General features: G+C 31.7%; 3 protein-coding genes across 5 annotated transcripts; all 3 read right to left on the reverse strand.

Annotated features, from left to right (window-relative positions):
- Positions 1–211: 211 nt before the first annotated feature.
- Positions 212–5736, reverse strand: LOC21394907 (putative tRNA pseudouridine synthase Pus10). 2 transcript variants are annotated; one of them, XM_024168799.1, is made up of 15 exons: positions 5529–5736; positions 4717–5111; positions 4297–4417; positions 4024–4141; positions 2964–3091; positions 2620–2691; positions 2159–2227; positions 1976–2056; positions 1785–1904; positions 1636–1710; positions 1383–1463; positions 1213–1286; positions 1059–1119; positions 727–782; positions 212–520 (listed from the first exon to the last, which is right to left on the reverse strand). In XM_024168799.1, exons 1-15 carry the CDS (start codon positions 5679–5681, stop codon positions 445–447), a joined length of 1680 nt encoding a protein of 559 aa, XP_024024567.1. In that variant the 5' UTR covers positions 5682–5736; the 3' UTR covers positions 212–444. The 2 variants fall into 2 exon arrangements, with proteins under 2 accessions (XP_024024567.1, XP_024024568.1); XM_024168800.1 differs by lacking the exons at positions 212–520; positions 727–782; positions 1059–1119 and having other exon boundaries at positions 1653–1710.
- Positions 5737–6284: 548 nt separating this feature from the next.
- Positions 6285–9917, reverse strand: LOC21394908 (enoyl-CoA hydratase 2, peroxisomal). Its single transcript, XM_024168804.1, has 11 exons — positions 9680–9917; positions 9063–9085; positions 8804–8909; positions 8580–8650; positions 8377–8449; positions 8034–8073; positions 7674–7743; positions 7452–7602; positions 7037–7107; positions 6721–6894; positions 6285–6611 (listed from the first exon to the last, which is right to left on the reverse strand). Exons 1-11 carry the CDS (start codon positions 9740–9742, stop codon positions 6524–6526), a joined length of 930 nt encoding a protein of 309 aa, XP_024024572.1. The 5' UTR covers positions 9743–9917; the 3' UTR covers positions 6285–6523.
- Positions 9918–11169: 1252 nt separating this feature from the next.
- On the reverse strand, positions 11170–18049 carry LOC112092488 (enoyl-CoA hydratase 2, peroxisomal-like). 2 transcript variants are annotated; one of them, XM_024168801.1, is made up of 11 exons: positions 17890–18049; positions 16132–16154; positions 13882–13987; positions 13634–13704; positions 13433–13505; positions 13100–13139; positions 12840–12909; positions 12385–12532; positions 11979–12049; positions 11688–11861; positions 11170–11576 (listed from the first exon to the last, which is right to left on the reverse strand). In XM_024168801.1, the coding sequence occupies exons 1-11, from the start codon at positions 17947–17949 to the stop codon at positions 11489–11491; spliced, it is 924 nt and encodes a 307-aa protein (XP_024024569.1). In that variant the 5' UTR covers positions 17950–18049; the 3' UTR covers positions 11170–11488. The 2 variants fall into 2 exon arrangements, with proteins under 2 accessions (XP_024024569.1, XP_024024570.1); XM_024168802.1 differs by lacking the exon at positions 16132–16154 and adding an exon at positions 17494–17516.
- Between the last annotated feature and the right edge of the window lie 1964 nt (positions 18050–20013).

Raw genomic sequence — 20013 nt, forward strand, 5'->3', positions numbered from 1 at the left:
CAATAACTTTGTTGCTTTTACAGCACAACTTGATAAATATAATAACAAAAAAAAAAAAAAAGAAAAAATGGTAAAATTTAACATTAAGAGTACACGAGATTTTTATTTTTATTTTTTATTGGTATAATTATTTAATTAAAAAAGTTATTAATCAAGACTGAAAAATAGAAATTCCGATCGTGTACTGAAAAGTAGAAATTCTGACCGTGTACTGAAAAGTAGAAATTCTAACCCTGTATTGAAAAACACTTTTAAGAGGAATTTATCTCTATTTTTCCGGTTTTGAGAAATTTCTCTTCATACCAACTTTAATGCGGAGTTCAAGCGGGGCGCAAAAATGAAGAAATCGCTAGAGCAAAACAGTTTTCCCGAAGTTGAATAGGAGACGAATAAATACTTGAATAAGGAGTGATCTTGTTCATTTAAAGAAAGTCCTTAGTTCATTTAGAAACAGTCCATTTTCACATCTGTAACATCCAGTTGTAGTATCTCCGCTCTACACCCCAGGATTGTGCCGATGCTGCAAAAGAATTGCATGTAAGAATAAAGCACAAAGTTCAACCAAAAACAGCCATATTCTATAAAAATAAAAATAAAAACAACTATATTCTACCAGGAAAATAATCAACAGGGCCTCAGTGTTAAGCCCACAAAACTAAGCAAGCACAAATTGTGCAGCCCATAATATTTTATCTAAATCGCATCTCTAGTAGTGAATTCTGGTACCTGGGATAAGTACGCCCAAGATCTCCATGTACAAATTCCTTGATATATGTTCCAGCCTGTCGCAAAAAAGAGTGTTGCTAGTTTTTATTTTTAGTTATCTAAACCTAACAATTGTGAGGGAAGAGAGAAGAAACAACTGGGGTAGAGAAAATCAAAGGTAAAGGGTTCATTGTGATTCCAAAAAAAAAAAAAAAACAATTTTTTTTTTTTTTTTTTTTTAAATTCGTCCTCGTTTCAAAATATTCTTATTCTTTGCATTTTATGTCAGCTCTGGCCAAAGATAATGTTATTTGCAACTGAATCACTTCCTACTTAACTATAAAAGAACTCACCTGTGTGCATAGATGCAAAAGAAAATATTGAGAACTTCCAACGATCTTCTCAATTTTCATCCTAAAATAAAAATGAACAGAAGAAACCACATGAGGTAGTGAGAATATAGATAGAATAAATGAAGTTGCACTATACTACGGAAATGCAACTAACCAATGTATAATCTTTTCACGTTCCAATGGACTTCGGCGGTGAAGCACCCTTATTGGGGTTTTCTGTACCACACGCTGTGTGGAACATAAATAAAATACGTGGAACCTCCATCAGAAAAAAGAAAGAAATAAAAGGTCAATAAAAGGCTATATGGAGCAAGAAAGACTCACCATCTCCTTATATGATGATATGGACTGAAAGTCTTCATCCTTAAGTGGGCGGGAAATCCACACTAATGCAGCATATTGCTTCTGCATTAAAAATAAAATGGATAACGAAAATAAACTAATTCAGTCAAATCAATCATTCAATCCAGATAAAAACGCACCCCATAAATGGTAATTAAAAATAACACAAACTCGCGATAAATTCAATCACAAACAGGAAAGCGAAGCAGAAGAAAAAGTAAAAGCAAAAGAGAACCTGCTTCTCTGCCTCACCCTCATGCATCAGAGTCCATCCTTGACTACCCATTATTTTGAGATTTCTCACCCCAACCTGCATACACAATATTCGGATTTACAACAATACGTTATAGAGAAGCAAGAACACTTGTGCAAAACTGAGCTTACCAATTTATTTTCCAAATTGTTAATCTTTTCCTCTATATTTTTCACATCCTCATCACAGGGGAGATGGCGTCCATTTTGTATCTCAACCAGGAAAGGCCGACCTGACCCCAACATCCGAACCTAAAAGTCGATTCCATACTTCAGAATTCCTTTTATTATAGTCAGAATTTTAGTAAAGAAAATACACGTACATCTATATCCTCTCTACCAGCAGCATGGAACTTGTAGCTATCACCTCTGCACACAGGAAGAATGTTGCTACCAATTAACTCCTGCATATGAGAACATTGGCGATAAGGTTTCTACCTTAGAATTCAACAAACAATAACAAACAAATATTAAAGGATATGGCATTCCGTAGAAGAAGATAACACCTCGACAGACGCATCTCCCATTCTTTCATCATCAATGATCCAACGTGTTTGACTCACATTTCTGGAATACTGCCACCAAAAAGAATTAGTCAGTATATGCTTCTTTCCTTTTCTTATTATTTCTTTCTTTGTCCCTTTATAAGGAAATGAGAAGCTCCAAGACAGTAATAAATCTGAATATCTTTGGCCTGTAAAGTTATAACTACCAATTTTCTTTCTGTCACTGTGTTTTACACGTAAGACTTGTACAAGAAACCAGGAGAAAAATTTACATGCATAACGGATTTCAGTTGTTTAGTGACTTAACAGTGCCGATCTTTAGCATGTGAACAAGTGATTGAAATTAGAGGACTCTAAAAAACCATCTTAAAATACCAAAACGCTCAGGTATTGAAATTAGAAGACACTAAAAACCAATCTTATAATATCAAAACGCTCAAGGAAAATGTAATCAACTTCACCTTCAGGTATCTCCCACCAAAGTAGATATGCGTTCTACAGCAATGGAACACCAACTGGCAAGGTTCACTCACCTGGTTAAAATTCTTAAACAGAAAGAATTAGAATCAACATTTTTAGAATCAAACAAGTTGATAGAAATTCAGTTCAACAAGCACCACCCAATTAGCAAATGTACCAAATTTTCTACCAAAAAAAAAATCACTAAACAGATGCACCATCAATCAGCTGCAAATAACCAAATAGTGAAACAATGATGTGGAAATTTGAACATGTTTTTAGACATTGCCTTTCGTCTTCCTGTAAAAGAAAACCTCACGCCTAAGGAGAAGGGAGAAAGAATTACCCGGTCAGATAATCCACTATCTTGGCAAGTCTCTAAAGAGCTTTCAATGACTGCAGCGATTTCATCACTTGGAAAATTAGCAACTTTGATACCATCAACAGTTTCCAAGTCATTATCAGTGCCTGTAACTGAAAAATCAAGAAGAGGGGAGTGGTCAGTTTGGCATGTGAAGTCTGTCTTTCAATTATCTATCAAATTGGATACAAAGTTGGGAACATTAAACATTGTGAAAACACAGTTCAAATAATTAAGCACCTCACTAAATTTATAAGAAAGGATATACAAGAATTTAGTATTACCATATACAACCAGTAATATATGTGCAATACGTAAAATTAAATAAGGCAAAAGTGGGCGTGCCACTAAACATGTTGTCCCTCCTCCAACAGTTAATTAAGAGCAAAGGACTTTAGACTGACATAAGTACATATAGTAAGTTAGTAACAAACTAACAAACAGCATCTGATCTAATGGACCAAAAACACACAAAGGAAAAGGTAGAGAGAATGGATCCCACGGGACATATCACAAAAGATCTACAGGATGTTAAATACATTTTCTTTGGTAGAAACGAACTTTTTCTTAAACAAGATGAGTTCCCCAGATTTTCCAGACGACAGATTTTTTTTTTCTTTTTTTCTTTTAGGGGTCTATAATACAAATTATGTTGTACAAAAACTATACGGCACTTCCTTCTTTAGAACCACAACCATATCCGCTCAAAGTGCTTTTGCTATAGAAAATTAAGAATTCCCATACTCTAGTTTCAATAAAGGATACAAAGATTAAACAGTAATGAACAGCTTAGTTATCCAAATAGGTTCGTTGAATATGTGGTGACACACTAGTTAGATGTGTGGTATACACAAGTGCATGTGTAAGGCATGTAAAATGTAAATAACTACATACTATGTACACATAAGTAACCAATTTCATATGATTTGTTGTTTACGGGAAATTAGCAACATATCCATGAACACAAAATAAATGCATGTTTCTGTGCTTTGTAGGGAAGGGAAATTGAAACAAATAATATAGTGTATGATAAGATTCATCATGCCTGCTTTTCTTCTTTTACAGCCCTGCTTTCTCTCTACAAAAGTCTGAACCATTTTTGATGATTCAGCTTGAGTGTATGTCAATCGTATACGGAAAGTGCTCATATTGGAATTGCAATCCTGGAAAACTTCAACTTAAAATATTTATAATAGTTCAAGTCAATATACACGTGCTAATGGAAATTTGTAAGAAGTCAACTCTACAGTCTACAGATAGTACTTAAGCATGATAATATGGGAGTTAGTACTGTCATAAATAAAAGAAATTTACTTACCAACAATTTTTCAAGGGATTTTGTCATACAAGTCTTTAAAGCATCCTTCACAGAATCACGTTCAGAAAGTGACTTTCTTTGGAACCACGACTCAGATTCATATTTCTTTTTCATATACAAGCTACAAAAATAGGCAAAGAATGAATTCAATAGATAGCTTCATGTTAAGAGCTGGAAAACCATAAAAATAGACCCAAAAAAAAAAAAAAGAGACATCGAACTGTTAAGATATTAAGTATATTAATGAAGAAACCCATAAAAAATTGAATTTTCCAATAGATGTATGGAACACAGAGTATCTTGCTTTGCTGCAGCGCATAATAAGAAAACAGAGGGAAAAATCATTTATAACCCTGAAATATATCAAATACTTAAACAGCTAAAGAGATAAGTGTTTATGAATGAAACAACAATTATTACCAAACAGACTGTTCGTTTTCCTGGATGACTGGTGGAATGGACACTTCAAGAGAGAATCCATCAATTTGATGACCTTCTTGCTTCACCAGCTCCACAATTGAGGAAGCAAAATCATAAGCACTGTCCTTTCTCACCACAGACGCCTTATCATCACAGTAAGAGAACTGCAAGATGCCCAAACAAAGGCTACAAAGTGCTTCATTGACTTCTAGTTCCTTCAAATTAGGAGACTCGCTACACTTTCCATTTTCTACAGAAGCATCATTTATCGTATGTTTCTCTGAATCTGTTAAATCTCCGAAAACCGAACTCAATATAGATGATAATGATAATGTGCAATTATCATAAAGTTCCCCTCTAATCCCAAGTAACCGCAAAATGCATCGGAGGCATACCTAAATCAGAAGAGAAAGGGAAAAAAATAGAAAGATTACGTCAAATTTAAACCTAAGAAGATCTGTAAGGTTCAAATAAACAAAGAACTAGGTCGCCTTCAACACTAAAAGGTAATGCCTTAACAATCATAATGAGGAAACCGACGAATTACTGGAAAATTTCACATCCATTCCGTTTCGAAATTCAATAGTATACGTTCGCACAGGGATATAACTAGAATGATTAAACAATATGAGCAATCAGCATAATCGCATCCGTAAACCCTAATTCAACCATTCAAATCAAAATCGCAGCAAGAGAGAGAGAGATGAAGACCACTTCAGAACCGCAATGGAAACTCTAAGCACTATTGTACGAGTCCATAAAACCCTAAAAAGGTAATAAAACACGCAAAGAGTATCGGATAGAGAGCGAACCCCGAGAGACAACAAATCCTTGACGGCGTGAGAGGGAAATCCCCGGAGAGTCTCGCAAACATCACGAACATCGCCGTCGCCGACGTCGGAGATGGCCTGAGCTGCTTGACGATCGCCGCCGCAAATCTGCGAAGCATTATCAATTTCAGCCATTGTCGAAACTGGGAAGAGCGTTGCCGACTGAGACTAGAATGGAGTTAGTGTTAGGGAAACCGGCCCTTATTGTATTTACAGGGTTTTTAGTTGCTTTAAGTATTACGCCTGTAGTCCTCGCTTACTTTCTAACCGTTGGATCAGTTTTGAATATTATGTCGGTCGGTGGTCGTTATGTCCCCGCTATTTTTTTAATTAAATTCTTTATTCTTATAGGTTAAATAAAACCACAGAGTATTCCAAATTCTTTTTTTAGAAATCTTTGTTTTCAAGTGAAAATTTTCTCAAATCTCATTCTCAGTCGACTAAAAAAAACACAGTACAAGACACCGATGTTAAACACTATATATCCGTTTAGTTCGCTGATTCGATGTAATTTTATGTGAAAATTTTTTATTATAATAAAAAAATTATATTTCTGAGAGTTTTTTTACTGTAGCACAATTCAAATTTGAAACTCGAATCAATAAAATAAACAAGATTGCGTTTTTTTTTTTCTCCTTACATCTCAGGCATGTTATACAATACATGCATTATAAAATCTAATGTGAATAATTTTTCGAAAGATCAAAACAAAAACTAAGAACTAAGCATAGAAACATGTACGCCAAGTGTCACGCCTCATAATATCACCTTTTTTTTTTTAAGAAAAAGGAAAATTACATCAGTTTGGAATTTAATTCTGCAAAGTGATGTATTTGGAGATGCTCTCCTAGTATCTCATAGCTTTACTCAAATACGTAGGAAACAACGAATATATAGTGATATGTCTCTGTTTGGTCCGTCTCTATCTCTTCTTCTTTTTTTATTTATTTATTATTTTTTTCACTCTCTCTCTCTATCTATAGAGACGAAGTTAAACCGTGAAGATCCACAAAGCCAGACAGCACAATGCGATTGCGTTCTTTCACTCTAACTTGATAAATGACCCTGCATATATTGGAACGCCTATATTTCAATTCCCCATGGAGTAACCTTATGCTTGTTAAAATTGTTGACCGAAAAAAAAAAAGAAGAGAAAAATACTTATGCTTGTTACCTTTTGTCTTGAAGCCACATTTCAGTAATCAAAGTTTCCCCAGGGTACACATGCAAAAGAAATCGTCCAAATATGCTCTTCACCTTGTTTGGGTCTCCCTTGCAGATGCACTTGATGATTGCCCTAACTGCGAATCCAAGCGTGCACAATCCATGCAGTATCGGCCGCGTAAACCTTTAAAAAACATTACGCAAGAAATTCAGTTGAATGAAAACGGAAAATTGGCATAAGATGATGCTTTAGATCACAAGACAATAGTGGAAGCACAAAAAACTTGTATGGAAGTTTGAGTTTGATACTTAAGTGAAGTACCAACCCCGCAACTTTTGCAACCACAGGATCTGAATGTAGAGGGTTGTAGTCACCAGATAGCCTGTAAAGCAATGCCTGCAGAGAGCAAAATAACACGTAAAGAAATTTCATGGCGCCTCAAGGCAAATATGTATAATAACAAAAATCAAGTATAATATATATATATATATATATATTTTTTTTTTTTTTTCTTTTGAACTGAATGTTTTTATTACGTGTGCAACAAATGGAAAATTGTATTCCACACGAACCAAAAAATAGCAATGTACATGCAAACTTTCCTGTAGTAGCAGAGTTCAACATATAAACCAAAAAACTAATCAAATAACATCATTAAGCACACAAAAATATCGCCTCTAAGTCCAACTTTCAATCTTTAATAAACAAGTTCAAGGCCTAGTTAAAACAATGCTACGTGCCTGAGATGGTTGCGCACACTCTTCAAACACAGCAAAAGGTTGACTTTTCAGAATTTTAATTGCTGAAACCTGGTTGGCTGGATAGTTTGAGTAAGAAAATGGACGAGAGGAACGTGAGAAGCCACCAGCACCTCGAAGATAGACAGTCGACCTAAAACGTAAACATCCTAGCTGAGTAATTGCAGGGTGGTTTTGGACCAGTTCATCAGAAAGAGTATGTACCGGTTCATGCATAACAGTTCTCCAGACTCGTTGTAACTTTTTGTTTCAAGCTCAACAATAGCTGCTTTACCTGAAAAAGAAAGAGAGGTAAAGGCTTATAACGCATACAGCTTAGCTATCTTTTGGACATTGTAAATGGCAAAAAAAAAAAAAGAAGAAATAAATGAAAGCATAAAAAATCACAGCAATGATCAAAGTTTAATATTTCCAAAAAAAAAAAAAAAAAAAGCGGGGGTCAGGTTTATAAAACAAATAAGATTCAAACGTCTTTCAAGTCCTCCATGTGGCAAACCATGTATACTGTTTGCATCACACGGTATACGAATTGTAAAAACTGTTTTTGCCAACAAATAAGAATACCTTTGTCATGCAATCCAGCAAGAGCCACCTTATTTTGTATCTGCATTAATAGTAAACTAATGTAACATTCAGTATTGCAATAAGCAAAGAAGTGGAGGAGAGCAGCAATACTTGATACTATTTCAAACTTAATAGTAACAAAAGAGACTGAATTCAAGCAAATTGTTGCACAACATGCTGGTCAATTGGATGCACAACAATCTTATTGGACATACTAGGCTCTGAAAGTGCCTGTGGTACAATAAATTATTACGCGTAACGCCTTAGAAAACAAAGGTTTACTTCTATCTACACATTCTATTATGAATGTTCGTGACAGATTGTGTTAAGAAAGAAGCCTTACACGACCACTTGAAGGAAGTGGCTTGTATATTTCTATGTACTGCTGTCCATGTAGCAGAAGACGTGGATCATATCTGGCGGTGGCAATTAAAATCCATAAAGCTCGTTAGCTCTTCAGATTATGCCCAAATACTCAAACTTGTAAAGCAAGCAGAAAATTGAGTTTGTGACATTGTGACATGGTATAGAAACTAGACGACTTACTCCAGTCCTGGTAGAAGCTGAGCTATTGGCGTCGACCCGGACGAAAATATAGCAGAAAATGTCGGCAAAACCTGTGAAAAGTAAAGAATGAAAGAAAACCAAAACTTTCAGGCTGTTAAAATTGCAAACCAAATAGCAATAACTATTACAGTAGCTAAAAGAGAAAGATCCAAATGAAAATTCTCAGCAAAATTTAACTCTTTCTGAATGCTGATTAGCAAAACCTGTACAAACTGCTGTCCGTTCTCATGGTAAACATATTTAAGCTCGTCATCATCGACGGCATCTCGTTGACAAGCTCCAACACCCAAGGCATAAATGACTGCATCCCTGTTTGCCAAGTTCATTATAAGCAGCAGATTTCTAATGATACAGATATTTTATCTATACATATATACATAATACATCCATAAAAAACTAAGCTCAATTTCCGTATTAACTGCAAGAGAACTTTCTGTAGAGTTGTCTACATAGTGAGTTTACCTCTCTGAATAAGTGTAAGTCGTCTGAAAGCCATCCCACATGCACAACAAACGAGAAACAAGAGATTAGTAAAACGGAACTAGAACCAGAAATTGAGAAGCGGGTTTTCAAAATAATTTTATTTTTTTATGAAAATGAAAACGAAAACGTTTCTAATATTAGACATAAATTATTTTTTAAAATGTATTTAATAATTTTATTAAAAAATTATTTTTAGTATAAAAAAATTCATTAATATTTCTTTTTTCGAGAATGAGAAAAAAATTAAAAATTAAAAATTAAAAAAATTAAAAATTATTTCTCATTTTACACTAAATTAAAAATTTATTTTTATTTTTATTTTTATTGTGTTATTTTAAAAATATTTTCATTTTTTTTATCAAAAAACCTAAAAAATAAAAACAAAATTAATTCTAAACACAATCACTGCATCTAAAGGAATACCCACGTCCCTGGACTTTCCACAAACGCATGGAGAGCAAATATTACAATAATGAATAACACTTTAGAAACTACAATTGAAACGAAATGAACAATTAGTACCGACGGTAAAAAAAAAAAGTCAAATCTTAAAAGCATGGCGAAATCAAAGAGAGCGTGGAAAGGTAGATAGATACCTCTGGGAATTTGTGAGCAATAACAAGATCGGGATCGAAACTCGGTTTATTATCAGATGCCATCGGAGTGAGCAAAGACTCGACTGTTTATCTCAAAGACAGATTTTTTTGGATTTTTTCAGTTTTTTTCTTGGGATCTTTTTTCCAGCTTGGAATGGGAGGATAACGAAGAAAATTCTGGGTTACTTTCCAGCGCCCACAACTCTCACGTCAGATCAGACGTCAGTATCTGTGATCAATTTGGGCATGACTTTACTCGCATGACGTATTCTATCCATTTAATAATTACTGTCGATATATTGTCTATTATTGGGGATGGAGACATTTCTTAACTTCCTAAACAAAGGAATATGAAAAAAAAAAAAAAAAACAAATGAACAAGAAAAAGGATTTTTTTTTATTACTGAGAAGATTTAGATCTCGTTTATTTTATTAATTTATATCACAAATTAAATTTTTATTATAATATTTTTTTTAATAAAAATTTTAAAATTAACTTTTTCTATTAAGAGACTGAGAGGGAATACTAACATCGGTATTGTGTGTGATATTTTGTATGAATAGAGAAATAGTCTAATGTCTAGCGGCCTAAGTGCAACAAATTTTAGTATGGATTTATAATTTTTTTTTTGGTGTAATATAGTGACACTAAAACAATTTTAATGTAACATGACAGTAAATAATATTTTTGTAGTGTTACACTATGAACATTGCACAAATAGAATTTCACTTTTTTTCTTTGGGGAAGGATTTTACGTATTTCTCGTAATATGTACTAATTTATGGTTTTTTTTTTTTTTTTGGTTTTGAAAACGTGTACTAATTTATGGTTATTATTTGTCATAATACGCAAGGTTTAAGAGATGTCATTATTTATTACATTATTTGTTATTTTGGCTTGTCCTAAAAAGGATTTTTGGCTTGTCGAATTTACTCTTATGAAATTTGTCATTAGCGTGAGCAAGTGCAATTTTTTTGTGTAGATAGGAGAACTTTCATTAGAGGTGATTGTGTATATTTACAACTGAATTAAACATGCATCCGCGACAATCGCTATACTGAAAGTATTTCACAACATTCAATAAGCACCCAACAAGAAAGGAGTTAAAAAAATAAAAAAAAATAAAAAAAATAAGTGGCAGCCCTGAATTAATATCATTTCTGACCTTTCTTAAAACCAAACGAAGAAACCAAAAATGAAAAAGAAAAACTGAAACAAGCCAAAAACTTATGATTCATCTCAGCAGCCTCTGTGGCAGAAAGTAACAAAGCCAGTTTTACTTTGAACACTTCCCAAATTCCTAGCTCCTCCATATCTCTGACCCGTCAAAATTTCAGTTAATAAGCATCTGTATTTTTTTTTAAATTATTTTTTGTTTTTTTCATTCTCTCTGTTAAACTCAGAGCAATCCCAGTTGTAATACGAGCAATCCAGATACAAGAACAATTCAGTAACATACAAAGAACAATACACACAATTTCTGGAAAAGACCTCAAAGACTTTATTGAATCAATGGAATTAGAACACCAAGAACACAATTCTCTCATCGAGTACACCCTCTAAACTCTTTCTCCTCTTTCACACTCAGACCAGTTTTTCTCTCTCTGAAAGAGAAAAAAAAAAAAAAAAAAAAAAAAAAAACCCCCTACTAACTAAAGTTATTTAATCTGTTTCAACAGAAAATCGAAACCGTTACATTTACGTCTTACAAAGACAGAACTACCCCTGAGTAACGAACTTTTTTTTATCTAATTCCATCTAGTCAACCCTTGACACCAATCCTAGTGTGCCAACTGGACTTACACTCTCTATAGAGGCGAAGTTAGACCATGAAGATCCACAAAGCCAGACAACACAGTGCAATTGCGTTCTTTCTCCTTAGATTGATAAATGACCCTGCATATATTGGAATGCCAATATTTCAATTCACCATGAAGTAACCTTATGCTTGTTAAAATTGTTGACCAAAAAAAAAAAAAAAAAGAGAAAAATACTTATGGTTGTTACCTCTTGTCTTGAAGCCACATTTCAGTAACCAAAGTTTCCCCAGGGTACGCATGCAAAAGGAATCGCCCAACTAAGCTCTTGACTAAGTTTGGGTCTCCCTTGCAGATGCACTTGATGATTGCCCTAACTGCGAAACCAAGCGTGCACAATCCATGCATTATCGGCCGCGTGAACCTTTAACAACGTGACCCAACAGATTCAGTCAAATGAGAATGGAAAAATTGGCGTAAAATGATGCTCATATCACAAGACGACAGTGGAAACACAAAAATATTGAACTAAAGTAGCAACCCTGCATTTTTCGCAACCACAGGATCTGAATGTAGAGCATTGTAGTCACCAGATAGCCTGTAGAGCAATGGCTGCAAAGAGCAAAATAATAGGTTAACAAAGTTCATGGCAACTCATTATATATTTTATATAATAACAGAAATCAAGTATACAATCATCTAATATAACTTTTAACGTTTGGAAGGGAGATTCGTGTCATGATTTGAATCATGGTTCGTGGCTCGCTACAATATTTTCTCTCAAAAAAATACACGTAAAACGAGAATGGTTCTGAATCATGGTTCTGAATCCATAACTAAACGTTTTATTTGGGGTGCAACAAGTGGAAATTGTACTCCCCATGAACCAAATAATCGCAATGTACATGTAAACTTTTCTGTAACAAGTTGAAGGCCTAGTGACATGCCTGGGATAGTTGTGTACACTCTTCAAACACAGCAAAAGGTGGACTTTTCGGAATTTTTACTGAAACCTGGTTGGCTGGATAATTTGAGTAGGAAAATGCGCGAGATGAACTTGAGAAGCCACCAGCACCTCGAAGATAGAGAGTCGACCTACAATGTAATCATCCCAGCTGAGTAATTTCAGGGGCAGTTTCGGACCAGTTCATCAGAAAGAGTGCTTACCGATGTTAGTTTACCAATCTATCCCAAAAGTTTAAAAAGTGGGCCAACAATAGTTTTATACTTTAACACTCTCCCTCACATGTGGGCTAGATAGTTTTTAAATGGGAATAAAGAGTGCAATTACGGAGTTTGAACTCAAGACCTCCCGCTCTGATATCATGTTAGTTTACCAATCCATTCCAAAAGTTTAAACTGTTAAGAAGTGGGTCAATAATAATTTTATACTTTAACATACCGGTTCAAGCATAACAGCTCTCCAGACTCGTTGTAACTTTTAGTTTCATGCTCAACAATAGCAGCTTTACCTGAAAAGGCGAGTGAATAGCTTATAGTTATAATAGATATAGCATAGCTATCGTTTGGACAAAGTAAATGAAAAATGAAACTAACGAAAAGATTTATATTTCTAGCAAAAAACAAGAGAGACAGATTTTTAAAACAAATAGTGCAGTACTACAAATTGTAAAAACTGTTTTTGCCAACGGATGGGAATACCTTTGTCATGCAATCCAGCAAGAGATACCTTATTTTGTATCTGCATTAATAATATACTAATGTAACATTCAGTGTTGCAATAAGCAAAGAACTGAAAGAGAGCAGCAACACTTGATAAACACTAATGAAAACTTAATAGTACCAAAAGAGACTGAATTCATGCAAATTTGGTGCATAACATGCCGGTCAATTGGAATACACAACAATCTTACTGTACACACTTGTGGTTCAATAACTTAATACACGAAACGGCTTACAAAACAAAAGTATACTTATATGTGTACATTCTATTATGAATGTTCATGACGGATTGTGGTCAGAAAGAAGCCTTACACGACCGCATGAAGGAAGCGGTTTGTATAATTCTATGTAATGTTGTCCATATAGCACAAGACGAGGATCATATCTGGTGGCAAGTAAAAACCATAAAGCTCGTTAGTTCTTCAGATTATGCCAAAATACTCAAACTTGTAAAGCAGATAGGAGTTTGAGTTTGTGACACTGTGACATGGTAATAGAAACAAGATGACTTACTCCAGTCCTGGTACAAGATGGTCTATTGGAAGCGACCTAAACGAATATACAGTAGCAAATGTCGGCAATACCTGTGAAAAGGAAAATATGAATGAAAACCTACTTTTTTCAGCTGTTAAAATTGCAAACCAAATGGTGATAGAACATGAAACACTCCATTTTGGTTTCAATAACTAGTACTTGCAGCTAAAAGAGAAAGACCCAAATGAAAATTCTAAGCAAAATTATCTCTTTCTGATTAGCAAAACCTGTACAAACTGCTGTCCGTTTTTATGGTAAACATAATTAAGCTCGTCTTCATCGACAGGATCCCGTTGACAAGCTCCAACACCCAAGGCATAGATGACTGCATCCCTGTTTGCCAAGTTCATCACAAGCAACAGATTTTTAATGATAAAGATACATTATCTATACTACTTTTATTTATATCTATACTAAGTCAGATTCACGTGGAGTTTCGCATCACGAAATGCTTCTCTTTTTCTTTTTCTTTTTTTCCCTTTTCTTTATCCCCTCCATTCTTTCTTCCTTTTTTTTTTATAGGGAATTATCCCCTCCTTTTTCATTGACTTATTTTTTTCTTACTTTACATTCTTTTTTTTTCTTTTCTCAAATATGACTCATAAATATTTTTTTCTCTAATTGTCCCATTAAATTAATATCTTCTTATATATGCCCTGCTCAGTGATGGAGTCAGGATTTGAATCCAATAGGGGAACAAGTGAAAAAAAATCATTAACTAAACTATATGATAAAAATTACAAGGCAAACTTTTTGCCTTTCCTTTTTTTTTTTGCTCCGATTTTATCTTTTCTAATTAGTAATTAATATTTTTTTAAGAGAGTGATAACTTTATTGAGTATTATGCGCGCAAGTTTATGTATATAATAAATAAAAAATAAACATTAAAACAATATAATCACTTAAGATTAAAAAGTGCATAAATTTTCATATTATTTTGGAGAGCAATAAAACTTTTGATATAAAACTATTGGAAAATAACAAAGGAGCAAAAAATATAAATGAAAAAAACAGAGAGGATAATCACTATCAAAACAAGAAAAAAAAATTGTAGAGTTTTTTCAACTAAAATGGAAAAAAAAATTATAAAATATTCTAATATGAATAAGTGAGGAAGAGGACCTCTCTGTACCAAAAAAGGAAGTTGGCATCCCTTCAAACAAGAGTCAAAGCCAAAATCTTCAGAAAAAACTCAAAGACAAATTTGAGAGTTTTACTTGATAGTGTTTTAGACAATAAATATAATTGTTGTGTTCGGAATTGTTTTTGTTTTTATTTTTTATGTTTTTCGAGAAATAAAAAATAAAAACGATTTTAAAACGGCGTTTGACACAATTAAAGATAAAAAATGAAAATGAAAACGATTTTTTAGTTTTGGTGTAAAATGAGAGAGAAATGAAAAACGACTTTTAGTCGTTTTTCATTTTTTATTTTCATTTTCTCCTCTCTCAAACAGAGAGAGACATTAATGAATTTTTTTATACTGAAAACAATCTCTTGATAAAACTATCAAATGCATTTTTAAAAATGATTTATGTCTGATATTAAAAACGTTTTCATTTCCATTTTTATACAAAAATAAAATCATTTTAAAACGAATTCCAAACGCACTTAATGATTTTGTTTCTCTTCAGTGTAGAGTTTTTTCAACTAAAATGGAAAAAAAAAAATTATAAAATATACTAATATGAACAAGTGAGGAAGAGGACCTTTCCGTAGTAAAAAATGAAGTTGACCTCCCTTTAAACAAGAGTCAAAGCCCAAAATTTTTAGGAAAAAATCCAAGACAAAATAGAGAGTTTTACTTGACAGTGTATTGAACAACGAGTATAATGGTTTTGTTTCTCTTTAATGGGGGCACGTGCCCTCACTAGCCACAAATTGGATCCGTGCCTGGCTTGCTATTTATTTTATATTCATGTTTTAAATTTTTTAAATATATATGACCTTTTTTCCAACGAATTTCCTCAAACAATATTTCACCTTCTTTTTTTTTTTAGTTAATGGATTAGAACTATAAGATTAGAATTATTTTTAATTTACGTGTATTTTTTATAAGAAAAAATACTGTAGCGAACCATGAACATAATTCGAATCAGAGAACAAATCCTCCAACCAAACAGGATTTAGTTCTTCATTCTTTTTTGTCTACACTTTTTTGTCCATCAGTTTTTTCGTGCACAGTTTCTTTTTTGTTTTATTGGGGAAGTCTACACTATATTATTAAGGAGAATGGGTTCCTACATAATGCTATTAAATCTTTCAGCATAATTTACACTACTACATACACAATGCAAGAGAACTTTTCGCAGAATTATTTACGTAAATAAAAATAAAAATTTATTTATTTTATCGATTTAAATTTAAAATTTAAATTTTACTGTAATAAAAAATTATTAATAAAATTATATTTTAATTTAAATTAAAAATTTAATTCAACAAATTAAACAGTCGTAATCACGTAATAGTGAGTTCACCTCTCAGAATAAGTGTAAGTCATCTAAAAGCCATCCAACATGCACAACAAACGAGAAACAAGCGATTAGAAAACTGCATCATATGTAGGAAACTCACGTCGCCGAACTTTCCATAAAGACTTAAAAGAGCAATATTAATAACAATATGAAAAATAAAAATTAAAAACGATTTTAAAACGGCGTTTGACACAATTAAAGATAAAAAATAAAAATGAAAACGATTTTTTAGTTTTGGTGTAAAATGAGAGAGAAATGAAAAACGACTTTTAGTCGTTTTTCATTTTTTATTTTTATTTTCTCCTCTCTCAAGCAGAGAGAGACATTAATGAATTTTTTTATACTGAAAACAATCTCTTGATAAAACTACCAAATGCATTTTTAAAAATGATTTATGTCTGATATTGAAAACATTTTTATTTCTATTTTTATACAAAAATAAAATCATTTTAAAACGAATTCTAAACGCACTTAATGATTTTGTTTCCCTTCAGTGAGGGGATAATCACTATCAAAAAAAAAAAATGTAAAGTTTTTTCAACTAAAATGGAAAAAAAAATTATAAAATATACTAATATGAACAAGTGAGAAAAAGGACCTTTCCGTAGTAAAAAATGAAGTTGACCTCCCTTTAAACAAGAGTCAAAGCCCAAAATTTTTAGGAAAAAATCCAAGACAAAATAGAGAGTTTTACTTGACAGTGTATTGAACAACGAGTATAATGGTTTTGTTTCTCTTTAATGGGGGCACGTGCCCTCACTAGCCACAAATTGGATCCGTGCCTGGCTTGCTATTTATTTTATATTCATGTTTTAAATTTTTTAAATATATATGACCTTTTTTCCAACGAATTTCCTCAAACAATATTTCACCTTCTTTTTTTTTTAGTTAATGGATTAGAACTATAAGATTAGAATTATTTTTAATTTACGTGTATTTTTTATGAGAAAAAATACTGTAGCGAACCATGAACATGATTCAAATCAGAGAACAAATCTTCCAACCAAACAGGATTTAGTTCTTCATTCTTTTTTGTCTACACTTTTTTGTCCATCAGTTTTTTCGTGCACAGTTTCTTTTTTGTTTTATTGGGGAAGTCTACACTATATTATTAAGGAGAATGGGTTCCTACATAATGCTATTAAATCTTTCAGCATAATTTACACTACTACATACACAATGCAAGAGAACTTTTCGCAGAATTATTTACGTAAATAAAAATAAAAATTTATTTATTTTATCGATTTAAATTTAAAATTTAAATTTTACTGTAATAAAAAATTATTAATAAAATTATATTTTAATTTAAATTAAAAATTTAATTCAACAAATTAAACAGTCGTAATCACGTAATAGTGAGTTCACCTCTCAGAATAAGTGTAAGTCATCTAAAAGCCATCCAACATGCACAACAAACGAGAAACAAGCGATTAGAAAACTGCATCATATGTAGGAAACTCACGTCGCCGAACTTTCCATAAAGACTTAAAAGAGCAATATTAATAACAATATGAATAATTGGCAAATCACAAATGAAACGATTTGAATAATTTACGAATCTGTTTAATTCATTTATTTAAATTTTTAATTTGAGTTAAAGATATAATTTTATATAAAAAAATTTGACTGTAATAAAAAAATTAAATATAATTATTTTTAAAAAAATTTTATTGTAATAATCTTAAATTTTAAATTTAAATTGGTGCGATGAGGGTTAAAAAAAGTTGAGAAAATCAAAGAGAGGGGAGAAAAGGCAGGTACCTCTGGGAATTTGTGAGAAGTAACGAGAACAGGATTGAAACTCGGACAAGGAGACGCCATTGGAGTGAGCTAAGACTTGAGGTTTATCTCAAAGACAACGTTCCTCTGATCTTTCTTTTAAGTTTTTTTGGGATCCCTTTTTCAGCTGGGAATGGGAAAGATAGATGGATATATAGAAGAAGACATATAGATAGGTAGATAGAAGAAGACAGCTCTGGATGTACGATTTTTTTGATTTTTTGGCACGCGTTTCAAGACTGGTATGGCGTACTTTATCCACTCAAAATAGTGCCGATAAACGACGTTTATGTCTCTTTTTCTGGAACCTCACGCTGGACGTGATTAAAATTCGTTTTAAAAATTTTATTTTTTTATATAAAAATAAAAATAAAAATAAAAAAGTTTTTAATTTTAAATAAAAATTATTTTTAAAAATATGTTTAATAATTTTATTAAGAGATTATTTTTAGTATAAAAAGTTTATTAATGTTTTTTTTTATTAGAGAGAGGAGAAAATAAAAATAAAAAATAATTAAAAGTTATTTTTTATTTTTTTTTATTTTACACTAAATTAAAAAATTATATTCATTTACGTATTTTATCTTTATTATGTCAAACGTCATTTTAAAATTTTTTTTTTTTTTTAAATATAAAAAATAAAAATAAGATCAATTCTAATTATATGGGCTACCATGTTAGAAACCGAATAAACCGAATAAAATATATGTTGTTTTTTTGGATAATTGGAATAAAATACAGTTTAGTGTAGGATTATAGTATTGAATTGATAAGCGACCGTGAACACCACGTGCTTTATCAGTTTATCTCATGTGTGGCTGCTATTTTTTAATCAGTCACACTCCTTTCTTCGTGTGAAGTTACCAAAATAACCCTTTTTTCGTACGTAACAGATTTGCCACATGCACGATGACATCGTGGAGCACAAAAGTTCGTTCGTATGGTTAGTTCAAACCACAGTTTAAAGACATGTTTATTTAACTGATTTAAGTTTAGAATTTAAATTTTATTATAATAAAAAATTCTCATAATAGTTATATTTAATTTTGTTATTATAGTAAAAAATTCTCACATAAAGTTATATTTTAATTCGAATCAACGAACTAAACGGACCTTAAATTTTTGTTATAGTATCCTGTCTAACAAAAAATTCAAGAATATTATATTTTTATATCATGCATTTAAAGTTTATTCAAAATATATATTTTTAATTTTTAATCTCATCATTTATTTTTTTTATTTTATACTAAATTAAAAAATTATATTCATTTACGTATTTTATCTTTATCATACCAAACGTCATTTTAAAAAAAAAAAAATTTAAATATAAAAAATAAAAATAAGATCAATTCTAATTATACGGGCTACCATATTAGAAACAGAATAAAATATATGTTTTTTTTTTTGGATAATTGGAATAAAATACAGTTTAGTGTAGGATTATAGTATTGAATTGATAAGCGACCGTGAACACCACGTGCTTTATCAGTTTATCTCATGTGTGGCCGCTATTTTTTAATCAGTCACACTCCTTTCTTCGTGTGAAGTTACCAAAATAACCCTTTTTTCGTACGTAACAGATTTGCCACATGCACGATGACATCGTGGAGCACAAAAGTTCGTTCGTATGGTTAGTTCAAACCACAGTTTAAAGATATGTTTATTTAACTGATTTAAGTTTAGAATTTAAATTTTATTATAATAAAAAGTTCTCATAACAGTTATATTTAATTTTATTATTATAGTAAAAAATTCTCACATAAAGTTACATTTTAATTCGAATCAACGAACTAAACGGACCTTAAATTTTTGTTATAGTATCCTCTCTAACAAAAAATTCAAGAATATTATATTTTTATATCATGCATTTAAAGTTTATTCAAAATATATATTTTTAATTTTTAATCTCATCAAATGTATTCCTTCAAATTAAATTTAATATACAAATTTATGCATTATCTTGATCAATAATTGATTTTGACTTTTAAAATTACTAAACTATGCTTAAGAAAAAGAGAAAAAAACACAAACTTTCTAATATTATCATAATTAAAAATTAATAATACAAAAAAATCGATTTGAATAGTATTTTACATATTTTAGAGG

The sequence above is a fragment of the Morus notabilis genome, unplaced genomic scaffold, assembly GCF_000414095.1.
Source record: "Morus notabilis unplaced genomic scaffold, ASM41409v2 Scaffold453, whole genome shotgun sequence".
In the NCBI taxonomy this organism is placed as follows: domain Eukaryota; kingdom Viridiplantae; phylum Streptophyta; class Magnoliopsida; order Rosales; family Moraceae; genus Morus; species Morus notabilis.

Coding starts and splice junctions, on each gene's coding strand:
- LOC21394907 (XM_024168799.1), bottom strand. CDS start 5,681: ATGGCTGAAATTGATAATGCTTCGCAGATTTGCGGCGGCGATCGTCAA. Junction 2,228..2,619: donor TTGGTGGGAGATACCTGAAG/GTGAAGTTGATT, acceptor TTTTGGTGGCAG/TATTCCAGAAATGTGAGTCA. Junction 1,120..1,212: donor CGTGAAAAGATTATACATTG/GTTAGTTGCATT, acceptor TTTTTATTTTAG/GATGAAAATTGAGAAGATCG.
- LOC21394908 (XM_024168804.1), bottom strand. CDS start 9,742: ATGGCATCTGATAATAAACCGAGTTTCGATCCCGATCTTGTTATTGCT. Junction 8,910..9,062: donor ACTTACACTTATTCAGAGAG/GTAAACTCACTA, acceptor CTTGGCAAACAG/GGATGCAGTCATTTATGCCT. Junction 7,744..8,033: donor TGCTGGATTGCATGACAAAG/GTATTCTTATTT, acceptor TTTCTTTTTCAG/GTAAAGCAGCTATTGTTGAG.
- LOC112092488 (XM_024168801.1), bottom strand. CDS start 17,949: ATGGCGTCTCCTTGTCCGAGTTTCAATCCTGTTCTCGTTACTTCTCAC. Junction 13,506..13,633: donor CATCTTGTACCAGGACTGGA/GTAAGTCATCTT, acceptor ACTTGCCACCAG/ATATGATCCTCGTCTTGTGC. Junction 12,533..12,839: donor GAGCTGTTATGCTTGAACCG/GTATGTTAAAGT, acceptor ATTACATTGTAG/GTCGACTCTCTATCTTCGAG.